This window comes from Neodiprion virginianus, chromosome 5, assembly GCF_021901495.1.
Source record: "Neodiprion virginianus isolate iyNeoVirg1 chromosome 5, iyNeoVirg1.1, whole genome shotgun sequence".
Classification (NCBI taxonomy): Eukaryota; Metazoa; Arthropoda; class Insecta; order Hymenoptera; family Diprionidae; genus Neodiprion; species Neodiprion virginianus.
The window spans coordinates 7,025,301-7,043,639 of NC_060881.1; the positions used below are offsets into that span (position 1 = coordinate 7,025,301).

The following is an 18,339-nucleotide window of genomic DNA, read 5'->3' on the forward strand; positions in this document are numbered from 1 at the left end:
ACTATCAGAGTCAAATGAAGGCTAAAATTTCCACAGCGTGTAGGTGGTGTTTTCGTCTGTCGGATAAATGTGTGGTGGCCGACATTCCATGCTGCCGTTTTCTGCCGATCACTGACTGTGTGGGTTTGTAGGTGTCCCCACCGAGGCTACCGTAATCCGTATAACTGAGTACATAAACAACCGTAGCGAATAATACATAGGATGGAGGTAACACGCGCAAGTGAGTACTTATCACGTTAATAATGATTAACTGACCTCTACGCGGTTGGCAGAGTAATCGTATTCTCAGTACGAAAATTATTGACGGTGAATTTTTCCTAGTGTAAAATTACGCATTGCATAAATCGCACGGCGATATCATGGTCGGATTTTAGGTTATAAACTAGGGCACATGTCAAAATAAATAGTGTCAACAAAATAACTTGGGACGCCTACTGCTTGTCCAAATCACAAATTCATGAATGAAAGTTGAATTTCTCTCGAGAACCGTAACAATGATGGTACGATCATTACTGCGAGACCGTTTAATAACAGCTATTCCTATTTATATTTTTTTAGGTCAACCTACATGTAACGTGTATAATTTATGAGTATGTACTGTTATTTTCACTAGATTATAACCACTTGATTCAGTTCCTTGTTTGCCGATTCAATTTACCAATGAAAGTATCTCCGTTGAAGTTGTATTGTTGAGACTGAATTGATGTATTATATGTTCTCTGTGAATGTAATTTAGCCCGAAATTTTTGTTGAACAAATTACTTATATTTCTTTCGTTTATTCATCAGATTTTCAGAATGTTCTTGATGATTTGGACAGCGTTATTGAAAATGCATCCTTCTTAGCTATCGATGGAGAGTTTACAGGATTAAATTCTGGACCTGATACCAGCGCCTTTGACACACCTGCTCAGTACTATGCCAAGCTTAGATCAGGATCGATGGACTTTTTGCTAGTACAATTTGGATTGTCCATTTTTACTTATGACGCAGATAAAAAGAAGTATGTTTCAATATTTTATAAGGCATTTGATTATTGTTTTTATCTTATACATGACTATTATACATTGATAATGATTGTGTGCATTTGAAGAGCATCAAATTCAGCACTGATTACTAATTGTCATTATTTTTTGTCATAGATACATTCAGCAATCGTACAATTTTTATGTATTTCCAAGACCTTTGAATCGTGCAGCTCCTGACTGTCGATTCATGTGCCAGGCATCTTCTATGTCGTTTCTTGCGGATCGAGGATTTGATTTCAACAAACTGTTCAATAAGGGTATACCTTATTTGACTAGCGCCGAGGAAGAGAAACTTGGTAAAAAACTTGAAGAGAGGCAAAAAGCCAGGGACGATGGTCTTGAATTGATTCCCATCCCAGATGATGACAGGCCGCAAATTGAGGAAATATGGTAATTTATAGTACTGCAATTGTAATGATATTTTTATTTGAATATTGAATTTTCGACTCTTTCTTAATTCATTCCTTCGACTTACAGCACCCGAATCAATGATTTTTACAACTCAGAGGCAGAAGAGTTGACAATTGATAGGTGCAACGCATTCATCAGGAGGATTATACATCAGGAAGCAAGAATGCGATGGCCAAACAAGCTCAGGTTAGAGGGCAAAACAGATAGTAGTGGACAATGGTTGGTTGTGCAAAAAATGGGAAGTAAAGAAGAGGAAGAAAAGAAGGAGGTGGAACGGAAAGAGAAGGAACAAAATGATATCAAACAAGCAGTGGGCTTGAGTGCTTTGTTGAGAAAAATTTCCGATTCTGTAAGTTCAAAAAGTATATACATAAAATTAAAATATTCTCTCATTTCTTGTACATGTTTGAAAAACCGTATTGTTGTACAAACAGTGCATAAAACTTAACTTACTTGACCGTTTGACTTTTTTATAGGGGAAACTGATTGTTGGTCACAATATGTTGCTAGATCTCTGCCACATAGTCCATCAGTTTTTCTCAACCCTTCCAGAAAGTTATCATGAATTCAAATCGCTTGTTCACTGCCTGTTTCCAAAGTGAGTAAAGTCTGTTATATAATTATGTCAAGCTCGAGATGCAAATTTTACAACATGCACTTTTGCTCGCAGGTTATTGGACACTAAAATAATGTGTCAGTCATCACAATTCAAAGAAAGCATTCCGTGTTCGGTATTGAACGCTTTACACGAAACTGTGAGCAAATCGCCCTACTGTATACCAGAAGTGGATGTCGTTCCAGATCGCAGTTACACCTCTTCGGTCGAGAAGTATCACGAAGCTGGCTACGATGCTTATATAACTGGATTGTGCTTTATTTCGCTGTCCAATTACCTAGGTAAAATGTAGTCAAGCGTTTTTTTCACTTCTTATCATACTAGTATCAGCAAACCATTCATTTTCCGAATAGTCCGTGAAATTGATTATATTTCTTCAGCGAAATGGTAATATACAGTCACCTTATCGATCCATTTTCATCTGTTGCGTAGGCACGTTACAGACTCCCGAGATATCTGTTGTGCTGCCGGACTCGCCTCTGTTGAATCCGTTCATAAACAAGTAAGTATTTGATGTATTTAATGATATTTTGGCTATGATTAAGGTCAAGGGTTAAATATCAAAGTCTAAACGTGTTTTTGTTTTTTTTTTTTTAATTTCAGGCTGCTCATAACAAGGTTAAAGGATTTCCCTTATATAGACTTGACTGGAAAAGATCGTAAGTATTTTTAACCCTAACGTCCTACTTGGATCGTAATTTTTGCGTTTTGTTCACAACTTTGATAAAATTTACAGCCAATCCACGGAGAGACCATGTTTTCCATATTACTTTCCCAAAAGAATGGAAACTCAGCGACATCTCTCAGCTGTTTAGCCCTTTCGGTGAGTAGAGTTTGAAATCTTTATAATATTCATCTACGAAAACGATGGTATATTGTATTTTGAAATTGATTGTTTTTGTTAAGTGTTAATTGACAAAATTCGGATGATTTCAGGTGGCATCTACGTGTCTTGGTTGACAGACACAACGGCCTACGTTGGTTTAAATCGACGAGATCAGTCCAGCGCGGTGAATAAACACAATTTCGCGAATCAAAATATACGGCTGCAAAAATACGCGGAGCATCAGGCTTTGATTGAAGTTAAAAACCATAGCCCCGCCCACCAAGGAGACCGAAAACGGAAGCTCTCGTCGTCTGAGTGAGTAACTAATTGTGAAAAAACATAATAAGTTGCAATCCTTTGATTTTCGATGCTAGGCCGATGAGCTCCTTGTCGTAGTTTTCTACATGAATTTTTTGCTTTGGTAAGCTCAAGTTTGTCCTGAAGTAAGGCTCAGATTTAAATCAGGCCATTTAGTTTATTCGACTGTTATTGATTTATAATTAGTCAACGTGCACGAAATATTTCGCACGGCAGCGAATGCTTCGCAATTTTAAAGGGGTTATTATTCATACTATTATATAACCCGTAAATCGTCTTTCAAGCATAATTATGACTATAAAAGGATACAAAACGTAACAATAATGGCATATTATTCGGCAAATTTGCGACTTGGAAAACAATTGTGTCACATTGGTACTCCAAACATAATAAATTTATGAAAACAATATGGATTGTTACATATTATAGCAATTTGGAATTCTGTCTCGGGAGCGAAAAGACTTTTAACTCATCTTTCCTCCTATCAGATTTTCATAAATCCAAGTTTAGGGATTATTTTTAAAAACTCGATGATTTACTGAACTTGAACAGTCTGGCACTGCAATGATGAAAACACAAAAAATCTTCCCTGATCGGGAAAATCAGAAGCGATTCTTAGATTTTTTAACTTTCTCTTCTCGTTTTCTTACAATTTTACTAATTTCTCGGTTTATCGTTAATTCAGGGTTTACACAGATAGGGAAAACCGGGCAAACTCAGGGAATTTCTTACAGCAGGGAAAAGACAGGGAAGTTCGAAAATAAGACTGGAATTTTGAGTCTGTCGAAGAAATAAACTCGTTCTTGTGCAAATTACTATTGATCTTAAGACGAAGAAAAAATGCAGTCGAAATTATGTTTCGTTGAACCACTTCATACATTCTATCTATATTGCTTAATAGCAAACCTTGTTTCGTTTTTTTTCATGTTGAAAATCGCATTCTGTTCTTTGTAAATAGATAGTCAGTACGATAGTTAGTAGGTAATATTGAAGGTATTAGTATTAATGTTAAAAAAAAATTATCCTTAATCAGCGGCATATTTCTTGAAAGTTTACTGGAAAAATGGTATCTTCATGATGAATTCCTGGAAAAGTCAGGGAATTTCAGATTCCACAAAGCGGTATGTTTCTTGTATTTAGTTTTTTTCTTTTTAAATTCTGATGTACGGAGTGTTTGCTCATGAACTAAATTCATTTCTGTAATGTAACTTTTACTGTTTTAAAATTTGAAATTATTGCTGGCTGTACTGCGTTTGCTAAAATTTGTGATCCGCTTTATGCGCTTGGTATTTACGAAAGTGCACTGTAATATAACTCCTCTTTCGTCGGTTTGAATATACACAAGTTGTGCAACGATGGAATTTCTCACCCTCTCAAGTACGCTGGGCATGTATATGTAGAAGCATTCAAAGACGCATACAAGTTTCGTTGGGATTCGTGTAACGTTAAATTGTTGGTACATACAGGTATAGTTGAGGAGGCGTGCAGCTGCCGCGCGCGAAAACATAGACCAAATACAGAATCGAATAAACATGACAGCCTATAGTCGAGGCTGCAGTTCAGCAGTGAAACTCGGTTTGCCTACGTACCACACCTACCTGTGTTACCTGTGGCATGTGTGTGTCGGGGTGTAGGTACATTTGGCCGCACTGATTCTGAGACGGTTAATGTTTTTTCGTCGCGCTGTTACGTTGGCAATGCAGAATCAGCCCGCAGCGCCACCGTTGGCCGGGCACGAAACAGGCTCCATCTTTGTAACCACAACATAATCTGTGACCGTCGAATCTAACCCAAAAATACAAAATGGGTATGGAGGATATGGATTTTCAAATGAAAAAGCGTCCGCCAAAAAGCAGGAAATAGTGGTTCAACAAGTCTCCAGAATGGCGCTCATAAGCAATAAGGGAAAGACTCTGATTAGCGTTTTGTGGAACTTTCGCTGCAGCAACGCCATCTTTATTTCCCTCTACTTTACGGACACTTTCTATACACGGAGATAGTCCTCCTTACTATATAATAGGTCCATGACCTCTACCCTCCACAGTCATGGGTTATAATACGTTTACACAGATGCGGCCTGTTTCGTGCTCGGCCGGCGGTGGCGTTGCGGGCCGTTTTTGAATAATCGGTATTCCCAACGGAACAGAATCATCGAAAAAATTAACTGCTTCAGAATCACGGCAGCCAAGTGTACATATTCCGCGTGCGAAACTGAAGCTTGCAATCTGTTTCTGCGGAGAACGGACTACTCAAAGAATCCCTCGGTAAGAAGAACCCCGGTTAACGTCAAGTGGTAGGATAAGTTATATGGCATCCTGATAATTTGCATAGAACTTTGTTTCGCTCTAACGTTTGATTCATGGCAGTTGTATTTTCTCGGTATCACCTTGCCCACTTCTCGCGCCCTTCTTGCAGAATCATCCACGCTTCGAAAACTCCCGGAAACAAACCCAAATCAATCATCAAACTCTTTTCAAAGCTATTTCTTTCCAAAACAATTAACGGCGAATTTTGAGGTTATTTTTTCCCACTCTCAAATATGTCCGTAAATCATCACGCAATTTTGAAAAAGTTAAAGAAATGAAACCGCGGAGGGCTAAAAAGAAGTTGTACCGTGTGCCGTCTTCTTATTAGATTAATAAGCGTTATTATCTCGGTTCGATTTTCTCAAATTACTGATCACCGCTCGTACTAGCGGGTATGTGCAGTTTATAATAATTGTCATAATTCTTATGCCACTCGCGTGTGGCAATATTTTCTTGACGCCTGTCTGAATTACTGGATCTGTCGGCACCTGGAGCAAATTCAAACGTCCTTTTATAGTAACGGGTTTGAGTTGCGTTCGATACTTTTCATTGGTAAAAATAGTACGGAAAAATGACGATAATTGATTGCGGGTGTATAAGAAATTCGAAAAATGAGACATTGACTTTAACGGATCAAGCTCACTTATGATTTTTCGTTAACTTTTCGTTGACACGTTTTTTAAATAATTTTTTTCCATCCCTTTACTTCTTTCCATGCCTCGAATCAACGTTTCAACGATTTTTCATCGATCTATTTTCGTAAAACTTCTCTGCTGATAAACTATACGTTATATACTCGTATATACATATACAGACTCCTTTTCGCTCCGATTTGATCCTTCGTTCAGATATTTTCCTGCGCTGTGGAGTAAGACGAGTTTTAAAAATAACGACATATACCGAGCATGGCAATATTCAGATGGCAGAGATGCGAAGGTATGATTTCTGCCCGCTGTCCCGGGCGCTTATATATCGAACGGAGGCGCACTCCACTTATCGCTATCCTTTCCTTATTAAACCAATTAATACACCGACAGCGCGACGCGGCAATACTTGTATATTATATCTCAATATATATGTATACACATATACTTGCCCTCGGGCCGTTCGGTTTTCTGCTCTGTATCCCTTTTTCCTATCCTTTATTCAACGTATCGATCTGACGCTGGCTTTGATTATAAGGGAACTGACATACCGATCAGTCAGCTTTGACAAATCGGAGAAAATACAAGTGGCAAATCCGAACACGTTCGTTCGGTATAATCATTGCGGATTTTTTGCGGAGAAGAAGACGATAAAGGGGGGGAGATGACCCAGGAAGTAAATAATATAATAATTACTGTCACGTTGCTTGTAGATATATAGGTATAACTTCTTTTAAATCAATCGATCGGTTATCAATTAACTTACCAATTCGATCGTGCATGAAAAAGTATAAATTAAGTGGTATATACCTTTATTGTAAAGCTTTAATAACGCGTGTCTATAAACAATGTCCCGGAATGATAATCTCCTGCTCAAATCTCCCGGAACAAATCCCCAGAGGCCAAAAAGATACGCGACCTCGAAGAAAAGTATTGGTGATACATTGCGTACGTTTGTATCTTATACATGTTTGTGTGTATATATATATATATATATATATATATATATATATATATATATATAACGCGATGCTGCATTGCACTGCATGCAGACTGCAGACTGCACATCGCGTTCTACTGCAGGTATTAATGAGCCGCCTACGCTCGCTACCAATTACTATGCTTGTAACTCGTAACTCCTTCGACTGGTAACTGTAACTGCTAATCTCTCTCATTGTTTTCCATATACACGCGGCATTTTTTATACACCGGACTAATCCCTCAGCCCTTAAGGCGGTCTTATTATTGTACACGAATCGAATAAAACAAATATGCAAATTGTGTTTTACAGCGGGTGTGTAACAGTCGGGTTTATTTTTATTTATTGATATTTTTTTTTGTTTTTTTTCCTTCTCTTTTCTTTCAATCTCTTCTCGACGGCACGTTTGCCGATGGAGAATGCAAAGCAGTCCTGCAGTGGGTGCAGAATATACGTACCTCGGTGTATATTACATACATATATACCACATATACGTGTGTGTGTGTGTGTGTGTGTGCGTGTGTGTAAAAGTCTGTACCTCACCTGCAGCTTGAAATGAAAAATACGAAGCGTGTAGAACTCATTACCGGCCTCCGGAGTACCGGAGGGCGTAGTCTCGATGGTGCCGGAGCTCCCAGAGCGGATATGAAACAGATGCTGTACATGATAGAAACGGGAGGAAACTAGGGAACGCGTATTATGTATGGAAATCGCGAAGCTTGCTAGTTCGCATCCTCATATGCCACGCATCTTACATCTTGCATGTTTTTGCCGGGAAGACGCCTCTCGGAGATTCTACGCATTGCCTGCAGCTCGGCTCTTTCGTATTCACAACGCTCGCAGCTCTTGTCTAATCTTATCTTTTCCGATCTTCGCGTTACGGTCGCGCGATTATCGCCGTAATACTCTTTACCTCCCTGAAGCTAATTTCTCTGACATTGTTTAATATCCGACCAATATTATCGTTGTGTGAGTAATTGTAATATTTACGAAAGTTTTATAATTCATCTGATATGTATGCTAGTCGGGTAGAATTGATTTTTTTTTTCTATCAAGTTTTTAGCGTTCAAGAAATTGCCTGTGTTTTCTTATTCATGGATGTCAGTGATCAATTGTTTTGTCCGACGATATTGCGAGAACGAGTTACCGGATTTCAATGATTTTCGTCTCAATCGACGCGGCTTTTCCAAACTTTGAACTGATTAGATTTTGGCTTTGATTGATTCAGTGCTTTTTGAATTATTTGAATAACGAAATTCCAAAAAATGAAATGAAAATTATGATGTCTTGAGAATGGCCGAATGGATTTGAATGGAAATTGGTACGGTGAGGTTTTTTGAGCGGCTAATCACGAATCTGAGATCGGATTCACAAGATCCAAAATGGCGAATCCCGTTATTAGGAATTCGAGGTTTCGGATTGGAGGAAAATTCCTTACAGTTATTCTGAATAAAAAAGTTATATCTTAAAAACGAGTGCAATCCATTCACGTGCTTCAAATTTGTAGAGATTATTCTTGAATAGTTGATTCTATTTGCCACAATCCCACTTATTTTTATTCATCAATTTCGGTTCTTGAATAAAAAAACGTTGTTAATTTTCCTTGAAAAATCAAATTTCAATTTCAAACAGTGGTCTTGTTTGTCGTACGTTGTTAAAAAACAAAAACAAAAAATTTAATCGTGGTGAAAAGGATAAACTATCTACAAATGCTGTCTCGGGTCTCCAAATTTAAAGCAAATCGTTTGAAACACTTAATGAATTCCAATTAAAATGAAATCTGAATGAAGCGCGATCTGCATACTTTTGAGAAAAAAAAAAATGATCGTGATCGCATTGAACAATTTCATGTCGAGATATAAATGCCGGAAATTCAGCTACTCTTCCATCCGTTCATACTTTTATACATGTATCACCCTGAATTTGTTTCTGCCAATATAGATACCGTATCGTATAGATGAAAATTCACTTTTTGTAATAATAAACTAGGTGCAAGTGATCTCCAAAATTTCAAGCTCAAACGACGACCCTATAATAAATTAACTCAAAGACCGCACACCGACAAGTTTCCTCGTGGCGAACCAATGAGAAAAAGAATCGACTAGATCGAAAAAAGCCCATTGCCTCACCCTACGGCTACACTGACTGAGAAAATGAGACGAAAAAGTTTTAAGAACAGACCATAATAAACGTGTAACAAAAATCACAATCTCTATACTTGTATTACACAGCTCTTTATATTCTTTCGCCTGGTCGCTCAGCATCGCTAAACTTTTTGCACGCACACGGCTGTGAGCATGTTACGTATGTATGCAATGCATGTACATATGCGTACACGTGTACACGTACCTACCTACGTATAGAGTAACGAAGCGATGCCAAGTAGATTTAGATTGCGGATATTAGTGTATAAGTAACCACGGCAAATATCCCGGGCCGTGCGTGCGTGCATGCATGCATGCATGCATGCATACGGAAAGTGCATCGTACGGTGTGCACGGTGATACGCCTTTAGGCATATGGCGTAGTATTGCGGAGAACAAGAAACTCGAGATCGCAACTCACCGCCGGCGTATAAATGCAACGCGTTAGCAGACCAGTATCGTGATGCTGCGGGGAGGTGAAAAACGATTTACATATTACCAATACCAGACTCCACGCGTAGCTACACCTGGCTATCTGTACTTTACGATTATAAATTACATCCCGGGGTAACTAATTTTTCGAAAAACTGAGGCGTTTGGAGTTCCCTTGCTCGCTCGCTCGCTTGCAGCAACTCGGACGTCCGAGTATTTACTACTTGCTTCCCGCCTTTGCCGGTCTCTCATCGTCGGCGAAACCGCAATTCTCTGCGGATATGCCGTAGACGAGGAAAACGATATTCGAAAAACATTAAGGATCACTTGCGCAGTGAACGAGTAAAATGAATTACGTGACGTGATGTTCGAGAGAAGTGAAATAATTCCTCATTGTTATGTGATTGATTTAAGATAACGAGCGGCTTTGGGCTGGCCGTCAGAAAAAAATATTAATATCCAATTCGGAATTCGAACTAAAAATTCCGCTTCGTGGTTAACGATTTAAAAGCTTTCAGGTATCGTGTTACATGAAAATGTTAAATTTTATTTTAATTTTAAACCACTGTAATGGATACAACATTACAAATTTTGGAAATCTGACCTTGGATTCGTTATCGGTGATCCAGAAAAGCCCCACCTACTAATTTCTACCGACAGCCGAATATTTTTAGATTTTCTTTCATCGTATTAGATTCGCCATTTTGGATTTCGTAAATCTGACCTCAGATTGGTGATTAGCATCCCAACAAACTTTCGCGTACCAATTTACGTCCAAATTCATTCATCCATTCTCAAGATTTCATCATTTTTATTTTATATCTTGGGAATCTTGTTATTCAAATAATTGAAAAAGTACTCTACCGATCAAAGCCAAAATCCAATAAGTTCTAACAATGTTTGAAAAAGCCGCGTCGATCGAGACCAAAATCATTGAGATCCGATAACTCGTTATCGAGACATCGTCACACAAACACACACACGCACACAGAATGGTTTCAATTTGAAAACGAATGGCGGTGATTCTCTAAACTTTAAAACGTGAAATTCTAGTAAAAACTCGACTTTTTATTTTTGGAGTGATTACAATGACTTCCCTTTTTCTCTGGAAACAGAGAAACGGGCAGTTGGAAAAATTGCTAATTCAATAAAAATGAAATAAACAACATCTCGACTAGTTTTCCAAACTCTTGAATCGAACGAATCGAGTTTAACGAATGCACTACGTACCGTAAACCGACAGGGAATGGGCAACGGCGTGTAATCCGTAACTTTGTACATATTTTCTAAGGGTACTGTAGTTGTTCAGTTTGTTGAATTATTAACTCCGATATTATTCCTTGTCCTATAGCTGTTGAGATTTATTCGGAGCACGGGTTGACGGTTTCCTAGATGTTGCATCGTCCCGCGGTGCGCTTATGAATATGCAAAATGTGATACAAGCATCGCTATATATACACCCAATACGTGTGTACACATGTATGTACATATATATGTTGCTGAGGTACTCGCAGCCTGCAGCACGGAAACATAGTTAATATGAGTAATCGTTACACGAAGGTCCGCGCACTTCGGTAGGAAATTCAATTTTAACTTTGGTGAAAAATGCTCGACACGCTTAAGGAGAACCATTAGCCTTGCAACTCCTTTGAATATCTTTCAACCGGCTCAAGGATCACCCAGACTGATCCGTTGCGATAAAATGTATTACAGTCACTAAGTTTTACCCTTTTCCAATCCTCGTTTATCTGTAACAACATCTGAAAAGTATGCAGATGCAGATATTTATCGAATATATTTTTACCACCGAGTGGTTTTTACGCAATTTCACCATTGTGTAAATTCGTTTTTTCTAATTTGCGATTCATTTTATGTATGGTTTATGAATACTTTTTCCGTGTGACAATGGGGTGAAATTTTGAAGATGAAAAAATTATTTATTTTTTTTACCATTTTTGAACCTAATCAGCGCTGCATATTGTATATGCAAAATTGAAGCACAATTCACAATTCGCAACATATAGATGGGATAAATTGATTGAAAACGGGTTTTCTGGATAAAATGACGGTGCAACTATGAATTGAAGTGTTATGAAAAACAAATATTCAAATCACATCAACTTCATTCTTTTCTAAATTCATTTATCTTAAATTTTTCCGATCCAATGTCTGTACTAATTGCGATTCTACCGTTTCAGTAATATTACGGCTACGGAGAATACTGGCAGGAAACCGGAAGTGAACGGCGAACAGGGTCAGACCGTCGACAACGAGGGTTGGGAAACAGCTTCAGGTAATAAAATAATAAACGTACGATCTACGATATCTGAGAAGAATCGTTTTGAACCTGTGAAATCAGGTGCGAATCATTACGCAGCAGCGGTATCGTCAAAACGTGGCGTAGAATTGGAAATGAAAAAGAGTTGTGAAACGTTGGATAAGCTGAAGAATAACTTGACGACGTCGGAGGGTAAGACGAAGGTGGCCAAAGGAGATCGGGGAAAAACGGTGCGGAAAGTACGGTTAAAGAACGCTTTAAGTTTGCCAAACGATTTCCAAAATTTCAAAACACCATCGAAGAAGAAGGTCCCGAAATACACGATACTTCGACGCAGTCCCGGTGAAATTATCGACGTGAAAAATGTCATCCATTTGTTTGCAGACTCGCCGAAGATGTTAAACGAGGATAAAAACGATCGGAAAGATGAGGAGGAGGAGGAGGAGGGGGAGGGGGAGGAGGGGGAGGAGGAGGAGACGGAGGTGAGAAAATCTAATACCGATGCAATCGGCGACGCGGAGAATTCCGCGAGCTTTCTCAAACTTCCGGAATCTGAAGTTGCGAAAAAGCATAGCTTGGCGAGGGCCAAGTCGAATCCGATATGCCGTAGCTACGAGGCGAAGAGTTTACTTGAGGAGAAATTTGACCGTTCGAATAATTCGTGGATAGTGGCGGGGAAGAGGTTTGTTAAATCGCCCGGATCGACTCCGTCGGCAAGTCCGAAGGCGAAGAGATCGCCGAGCAAGAAACAGCACGCCAGGCAGAAACCTTGCTGCGGTGAAGTTTCATCGAGTTCAAATTTGACGGGGGTGGAAAAATTTGAAAAGTTCGATAAAGATTCGGTTAACGACGATAGGAATAATTTGGATAAAATTTCCAACGACGCGCAAACGGATAACAATCAAAATTTCAGACGGAGAGATCGCAACGCCGTGTCAAATTCGGAATGCGATAAGGTCGAGTTGAAAAAACCGTCGATAAAATTATTAAGAAGCGACCGGAAACGGTCCGAAAATATAACATCGACCAGAAGTACGCTTATTCAAATCGCCCAGCAAGTCTTCGTCCTCCTTTTATTCTACGTTATGTCGAAATTGTTTTTGCTATTGTTTACTCTTGTTTTTTCTACTCTTTTTTCTATGTAGTTATGCAATACGTACGCACTGGATAAAAAAAGTGTTCATGGATGAGGTATCGTTAGTTTATCTCATCGTCGATTAACTAACAGACGCGATACACGGACATTTTTGTTTTTCTAATTTCTTTATTTTATTTTCATTTTTTTCTCTTTTAATTTTATTATTCCTCAAATTTTTGAATACTTTTAGCTATACATTTATATTACACACAGACACACACACACACACATATTACGATAAACTCGCCGACAAGTTTGATAAGGTATATAATTCGTTGATAATATTTTTTAGTGTGCTGTTTTTTTTTTCAACGGTTCTTCCATTCTTCCTCTAATTAATGTAGAAAATGACTTGTTTTTTTAATACATCGAACATTATTATACTATGTACACGTCGTGTAAAATAACTTATACATACATACATGTATACTCGATGTTTATTTAACATCATTTTTAAGATTGGATTTACATACCTATACGCACACAGTACACGACGACGAACGTCATTGTACGGTCAAGGATTTATTTATTTATTTTTTTTCCCAGTAAATACAAAATATGTAACGCGTACATATTATAGTGTAAAATCATCGCGAAAAATTGCACAAGATATTTATACACGTGTGTATAAGATTGTAAGCTTACATATGACGTACAAGTGTTAAATCTAAAGCGATAATTATTTATTTCGAACTGTTCGAAAGACTGTTTCTTTTTTCTTTTTTAATATGATTAGTTTTTTTTTTTGCGTGTTTTTTTTTTCAAATTCACACAAAATTGAAACGAGGTGATATACGTATATGTATACTAGAGTGTTTCAAAAAAACCGACTATTTTTGTTTTTTTTCGAAGAACATTGAAAAAACTTCCGAGTGTCCCTCAAAAATGACCTCGGTAAAATATGAGCTCTTAATATTGATATTTCTCAGGCCTCAAACATCAAACCGTTTGAAATAATGATGTTATTAATTTATAAATGCTACAAACCTGACTCATATCGTTGATTAATGAAATTTATTAATTAACAGTTCATTGGAAGTCTATATTTTTAATTTTAAAATCAATAATATTGTGTATTTAAGTGATATGAGTCAGTTTTGTAGCATTTAAAAATAATTAACATCATTATTTCAAACGGTTCGATGTTTGAGGCCTGATAACTCCGAAACGACTTACCTTACGCAAATCTTTATTCAGACCTTTTTTGTAGAGCGTAAAATTTCCTACAAGAATATATTTTGTTTATATCTTCACACTGTTTCGTTTTCGAGCAAAAAAATTCTAGATTTTAAAAAAATTTTTTCCCATGTCATTAAAATGGGAAATAGAAAATTGAGAATCGCCACCTCTAAATATCAATATTAAGAGCTCATATTTTACCGAGGTCATTTTTGAGGGACACTCGGGAGATTTTTCAATGTTCTTCGAAAAAAAACAAAAAAATAGTCGGTTTTTTTGAAACACTCTAATGTATACAATTGATAGACTTTTAAGCTCTATCGTAGCACATTCCGTATATAGATGCGATATTCGAATGTATAATTTTTGGGAGAAGAAAAGGAATGTATATTTGATTATCTATCTTATATGCATTGTAGTGATACCACTTGGGAATAACGCGTTTGTTCATTGATATTAATTTTGTTATTTTCAATTAAATGCATCTTTTGAACACGGCCTGTTTAGATTTTATGCTCCATACGTATAGATATGTATGTATGTATGTATGATCAGAGATTACGATGCAATATTGTAGAATATCTCTTTGATAATATTTCAGAATCCAAGACAAAGGAGTATCAGTTTTGTTTTAAAATTATTTTTCACTCTTCTTTACTTATTTATTTATTTATTTTTTAATTCCTAATTCTGAATTTTTATGCGATTGCAAAAGTTTAAGGGTTTCAAAGGTTTAGTCTATAGAAATTGTAAATAAGCAAAAGAGTGCTTAAAGATGTACAAATTTTTATTTTTCATTTAGCTTCGCCCTATCAATAATTGTTGATGCTCACTTTTCCGGTTGTTGAATGTAAGGTTGTTGAATTTTTATTTAAAAAATCCTGAACAAGAGCAACGAAATTTACTTCTTGTTACTACTTTTTCCTAAACTTAATTGTAATACTCCGTTATTCATGTAACATGATATGTATGTGAATTTTTTTTTTATCTCACCCATTTCTACGCATTGCCTCAACAATAAACTGGCCTTTCTACCCGCCTGAAAATTATTTTCGGCCACCGAAACAAACATGTAATGGAAAAAATTTCATACACATTTGTCGAACGAACGAACAAGTAAAATCCAAAATAAAGAGACTGTATTTTTAGGCCAAAAGTATATTGCAGAAAAGATCTGATTAGATTATATGTAATAATCGATTGAAAACTATTAACGATTTAAGTTAATCGGCATAAATTTTTGTTATAAATTTTTAAGGATAAATTATATGTGATATCACGGATAGATCTGACTAGGTAAGATAATTTGAGGATATAAATCGACATGGCATAAAAAAAAAAAAAAAAATTATTTGCAAGGGTTTGTGTTAAAAAGAATAATATTTATTTTATTGTAAGAGATACGAGCGAGAAAGGGTGGTGATTGTATACATTACGTGATTAACTTAGTAATAATTATATACATTTATTTATAACGCATATATATATATATATATACACACACACGTATTATATTATATTATATTATACATACATTTTTTTGGCATAAACACACGCGCATATTTATTTAAAAACCTTTTGAAACACTTAAAAAACAAGTATAACATACCTACGAAATTAGCAAAAAAAAAATATTGTACATATTATAAAAATCCACGTTAATATTATGCATTCATCGAAATCAATTTTTCAAATCGGCAACTAATAAATCTTACGGGTTATGACGTTGCGCATAAACCAATATCTCCTTATTTGCGTAGGTAAACGACGCCGGAACCGGAAGGGGGCTTCAAATTCAGCTGGAAATTCAGGTTCATCCGGAGACATCCGCAAAAAACCATTCGCGGAATTGGAGAGATGGGGGTAGATGAAATTCTGTACAACTTATCGTGTACGTCAATCGCTTTCGGATCTGCAAGTAGTCTCCATGATTTGTCTGTATTTAGTTCAATTTTTATTTTTTTTTATTTTTCATTTTCGACTATGGTGTAAAGTGGAGATCACCTACAGGCACATACGCCTCAACGTTTTGAAAATACATTTTATTCTACTGTAAATTCCATACGATTAAACCTTAAACGATGTACAAAAAAGGGAAAGATAGGAGCATGGAATAAATCATGAATATCGGTAATAATGCTTGGCCGTTTTTTAATAGTATATGTAAATTTATTAGGTTTGAAGTTGTAAGACCAACACGTTAGTACAAATCGTTGTACGGAGAATGAGAAAATACGGAAGAGAAAAAATCTAAACTTTATACTCGAAGAGTCTAATTGGTTTTTATCCGTTATTATTCACACGTAATACGGTAGATTAGTTTTTGTAATTTTCAGAATGATTATACAAAATTTGAGGTAATTTTTAGGACAATAAAACAATTTTCATCAACCACGCACAATGCTTACAGATATTTTTCACCCGCTCTCGATGAACCCTGTGACTCTGCACCTACCATCCATCCAACCCTGGCACATTCCCTGCGCAAGATGATCCATGATTATTATGACAAAAATCCTACCTTGGACATTTTCCTCACCATTGTGTTGAGTATACCGAAAATCACTTCATCGGCTACTCCTCTTCTATGTACATAGGTATAATAATATCATGTATTAATTCTGATAAATTTTTAAATCCTAAATAGAAAAAGGAAATTCGTTTTCAGCAATTGAACAAATTTGCAGTGTAAATTTCTGTAATAGTTTCTGCTAATATGATATTACAGTACGTTGTCTGACAAGTCGCGTATCATACAAGTTAATTCAACACATCCAGAGGTGACACACCTGCTTCTTGTTTACTATCAAAAGATTAACCAACGAGTGTCGTTGCCGAAGTCGTAACATCGCCGTCTTGTTTCAGTTCGTTTAGTCTGCCGTCGCGTGTCGATTAAGAGGTACAGTGCTGGACTTACTGTGAATTTATATATACGGAGTTGAATTTCAGTGTCGTAAAGTTAAACCGATTGATTTTTCCCTCGAATGTGAACGAAAAGCTTCCAGGTGTGATGCTATCATGGTACGAATTGCTTTGTTTTCATTTTTGGTACGTGCGGTTGATTTTCAAGTTTCGAGAGATTGTCCCGGTACATATTGAAACGGACCGAGCGTTACAGAATAAATAACAGTGTTCGTGAGCGTAATAAGCGAATTATCGGGCAGTGGAATTAAATGTTTGGAGAAAAATCCTTTAATGGTTAAAACCGTGCTTACAGTTTAAAGTCGGTAACGAGACAGTTTTTTTTTTTTTTTTCTACAACAACGATGGTTGACGCAGTAACTTTATTCTTTTATAACATATTAGCGCTCTTCCGTGTCTTTTATCTACGATGACTATTAGATCACTAGAAAGGGGGGTAAAACGGGTGATTTCACCCCTTGTAACAATAAATATACATATATACATGTGTGTCTTATTGGTAATATTACATTCTTAACGGTTCTAAGCGATTTTTCAAAACTCTCGATTCAGCCTGCATCAGTCGTTTACAGTAGCGCAGGATATCCAAGCTATTCTCCATCACGTTCATCGATTCGTCTCGGACAATATAATCTATCGCATATTCAACGCGTGTAAACTCGTGTGCAGAATCGACATGCATAACGTATACAACAATGTATAATAAATGAGCCGATTTAATTCCTTGCACTGGGAAATCAATTAAAACCGAGCCGTTATTCATTCTCATAAATATATTGGGTGTGTAAGTAATCGGAGAGTTTAATTGTAGGCTTTGATTGACTCGCTATTTCCTGTATTTGTAAATTCAAAAAATCGTGTCAGATGATGTATCACGCGGCAGTGTTTCCTGGCTGCTTTCAATGCCGGCGGTTTCGTGCGTAATTCGATTTTGACCGCGAAGCGAAATGCCCGTCGGAATAAATCAAGTCGCAAGTCGGGTAGGAGGAAAAAAAAAAAAAAAAAAAAATGGCGAAGCAATTGTACGAGTTGGCAGCGCAGAAGTGAATACAGCCTACGCGATTCGAGATCATCTCCGGGAGTGGAGTGTATATAAGGTGGTTTTCGTTTTGTTTGCTC

General features: G+C 36.9%; 2 protein-coding genes and 1 long non-coding RNA gene across 5 annotated transcripts in view; 2 read left to right on the top strand and 1 right to left on the bottom strand.

The window, feature by feature from the left end:
* Positions 1 to 35: 35 nt before the first annotated feature.
* LOC124305691 (poly(A)-specific ribonuclease PARN-like) lies at positions 36 to 16,435 on the top strand. 3 transcript variants are annotated; one of them, XM_046765345.1, is made up of 12 exons: positions 36 to 220; positions 789 to 1,002; positions 1,142 to 1,417; positions 1,505 to 1,787; positions 1,915 to 2,036; positions 2,109 to 2,335; positions 2,487 to 2,556; positions 2,658 to 2,713; positions 2,791 to 2,877; positions 2,991 to 3,195; positions 11,902 to 11,996; positions 16,059 to 16,435. In XM_046765345.1, the coding sequence occupies exons 1-12, from the start codon at positions 202 to 204 to the stop codon at positions 16,163 to 16,165; spliced, it is 1,761 nt and encodes a 586-aa protein (XP_046621301.1). In that variant the 5' UTR covers positions 36 to 201; the 3' UTR covers positions 16,166 to 16,435. The 3 variants fall into 3 exon arrangements, with proteins under 3 accessions (XP_046621301.1, XP_046621303.1, XP_046621302.1); XM_046765347.1 differs by lacking the exon at positions 36 to 220 and adding an exon at positions 293 to 500; XM_046765346.1 differs by lacking the exon at positions 36 to 220 and adding an exon at positions 572 to 590.
* Positions 16,436 to 16,460: 25 nt separating this feature from the next.
* On the bottom strand, positions 16,461 to 17,125 carry LOC124305697 (uncharacterized). The gene is made up of 2 exons (XR_006908417.1): positions 16,838 to 17,125; positions 16,461 to 16,778 (listed from the first exon to the last, which is right to left on the bottom strand). It is a non-coding gene; the product is annotated as an uncharacterized LOC124305697 (long non-coding RNA).
* Positions 17,126 to 17,164: 39 nt separating this feature from the next.
* LOC124305689 (protein cortex-like) overlaps positions 17,165 to 18,339 on the top strand; it is a 237,579-nt gene continuing 236,404 nt past the window's right edge. Inside the window, exon 1 of the mRNA XM_046765336.1 lies at positions 17,165 to 17,319. Within this exon, the coding sequence (XP_046621292.1) occupies positions 17,317 to 17,319 (3 nt within the window). The 5' untranslated portion in view covers positions 17,165 to 17,316. The remainder of the gene's footprint in view (positions 17,320 to 18,339) is intronic.

What these genes read in the sequence shown, in the direction of transcription:
- LOC124305691 (XM_046765345.1), top strand. An exon ending in CCGCAAATTGAGGAAATATG is followed by an intron (nt 1,418 to 1,504) that starts GTAATTTATAGT and finishes TTCGACTTACAG; the next exon opens with CACCCGAATCAATGATTTTT. An exon ending in TGAGAAAAATTTCCGATTCT is followed by an intron (nt 1,788 to 1,914) that starts GTAAGTTCAAAA and finishes ACTTTTTTATAG; the next exon opens with GGGAAACTGATTGTTGGTCA.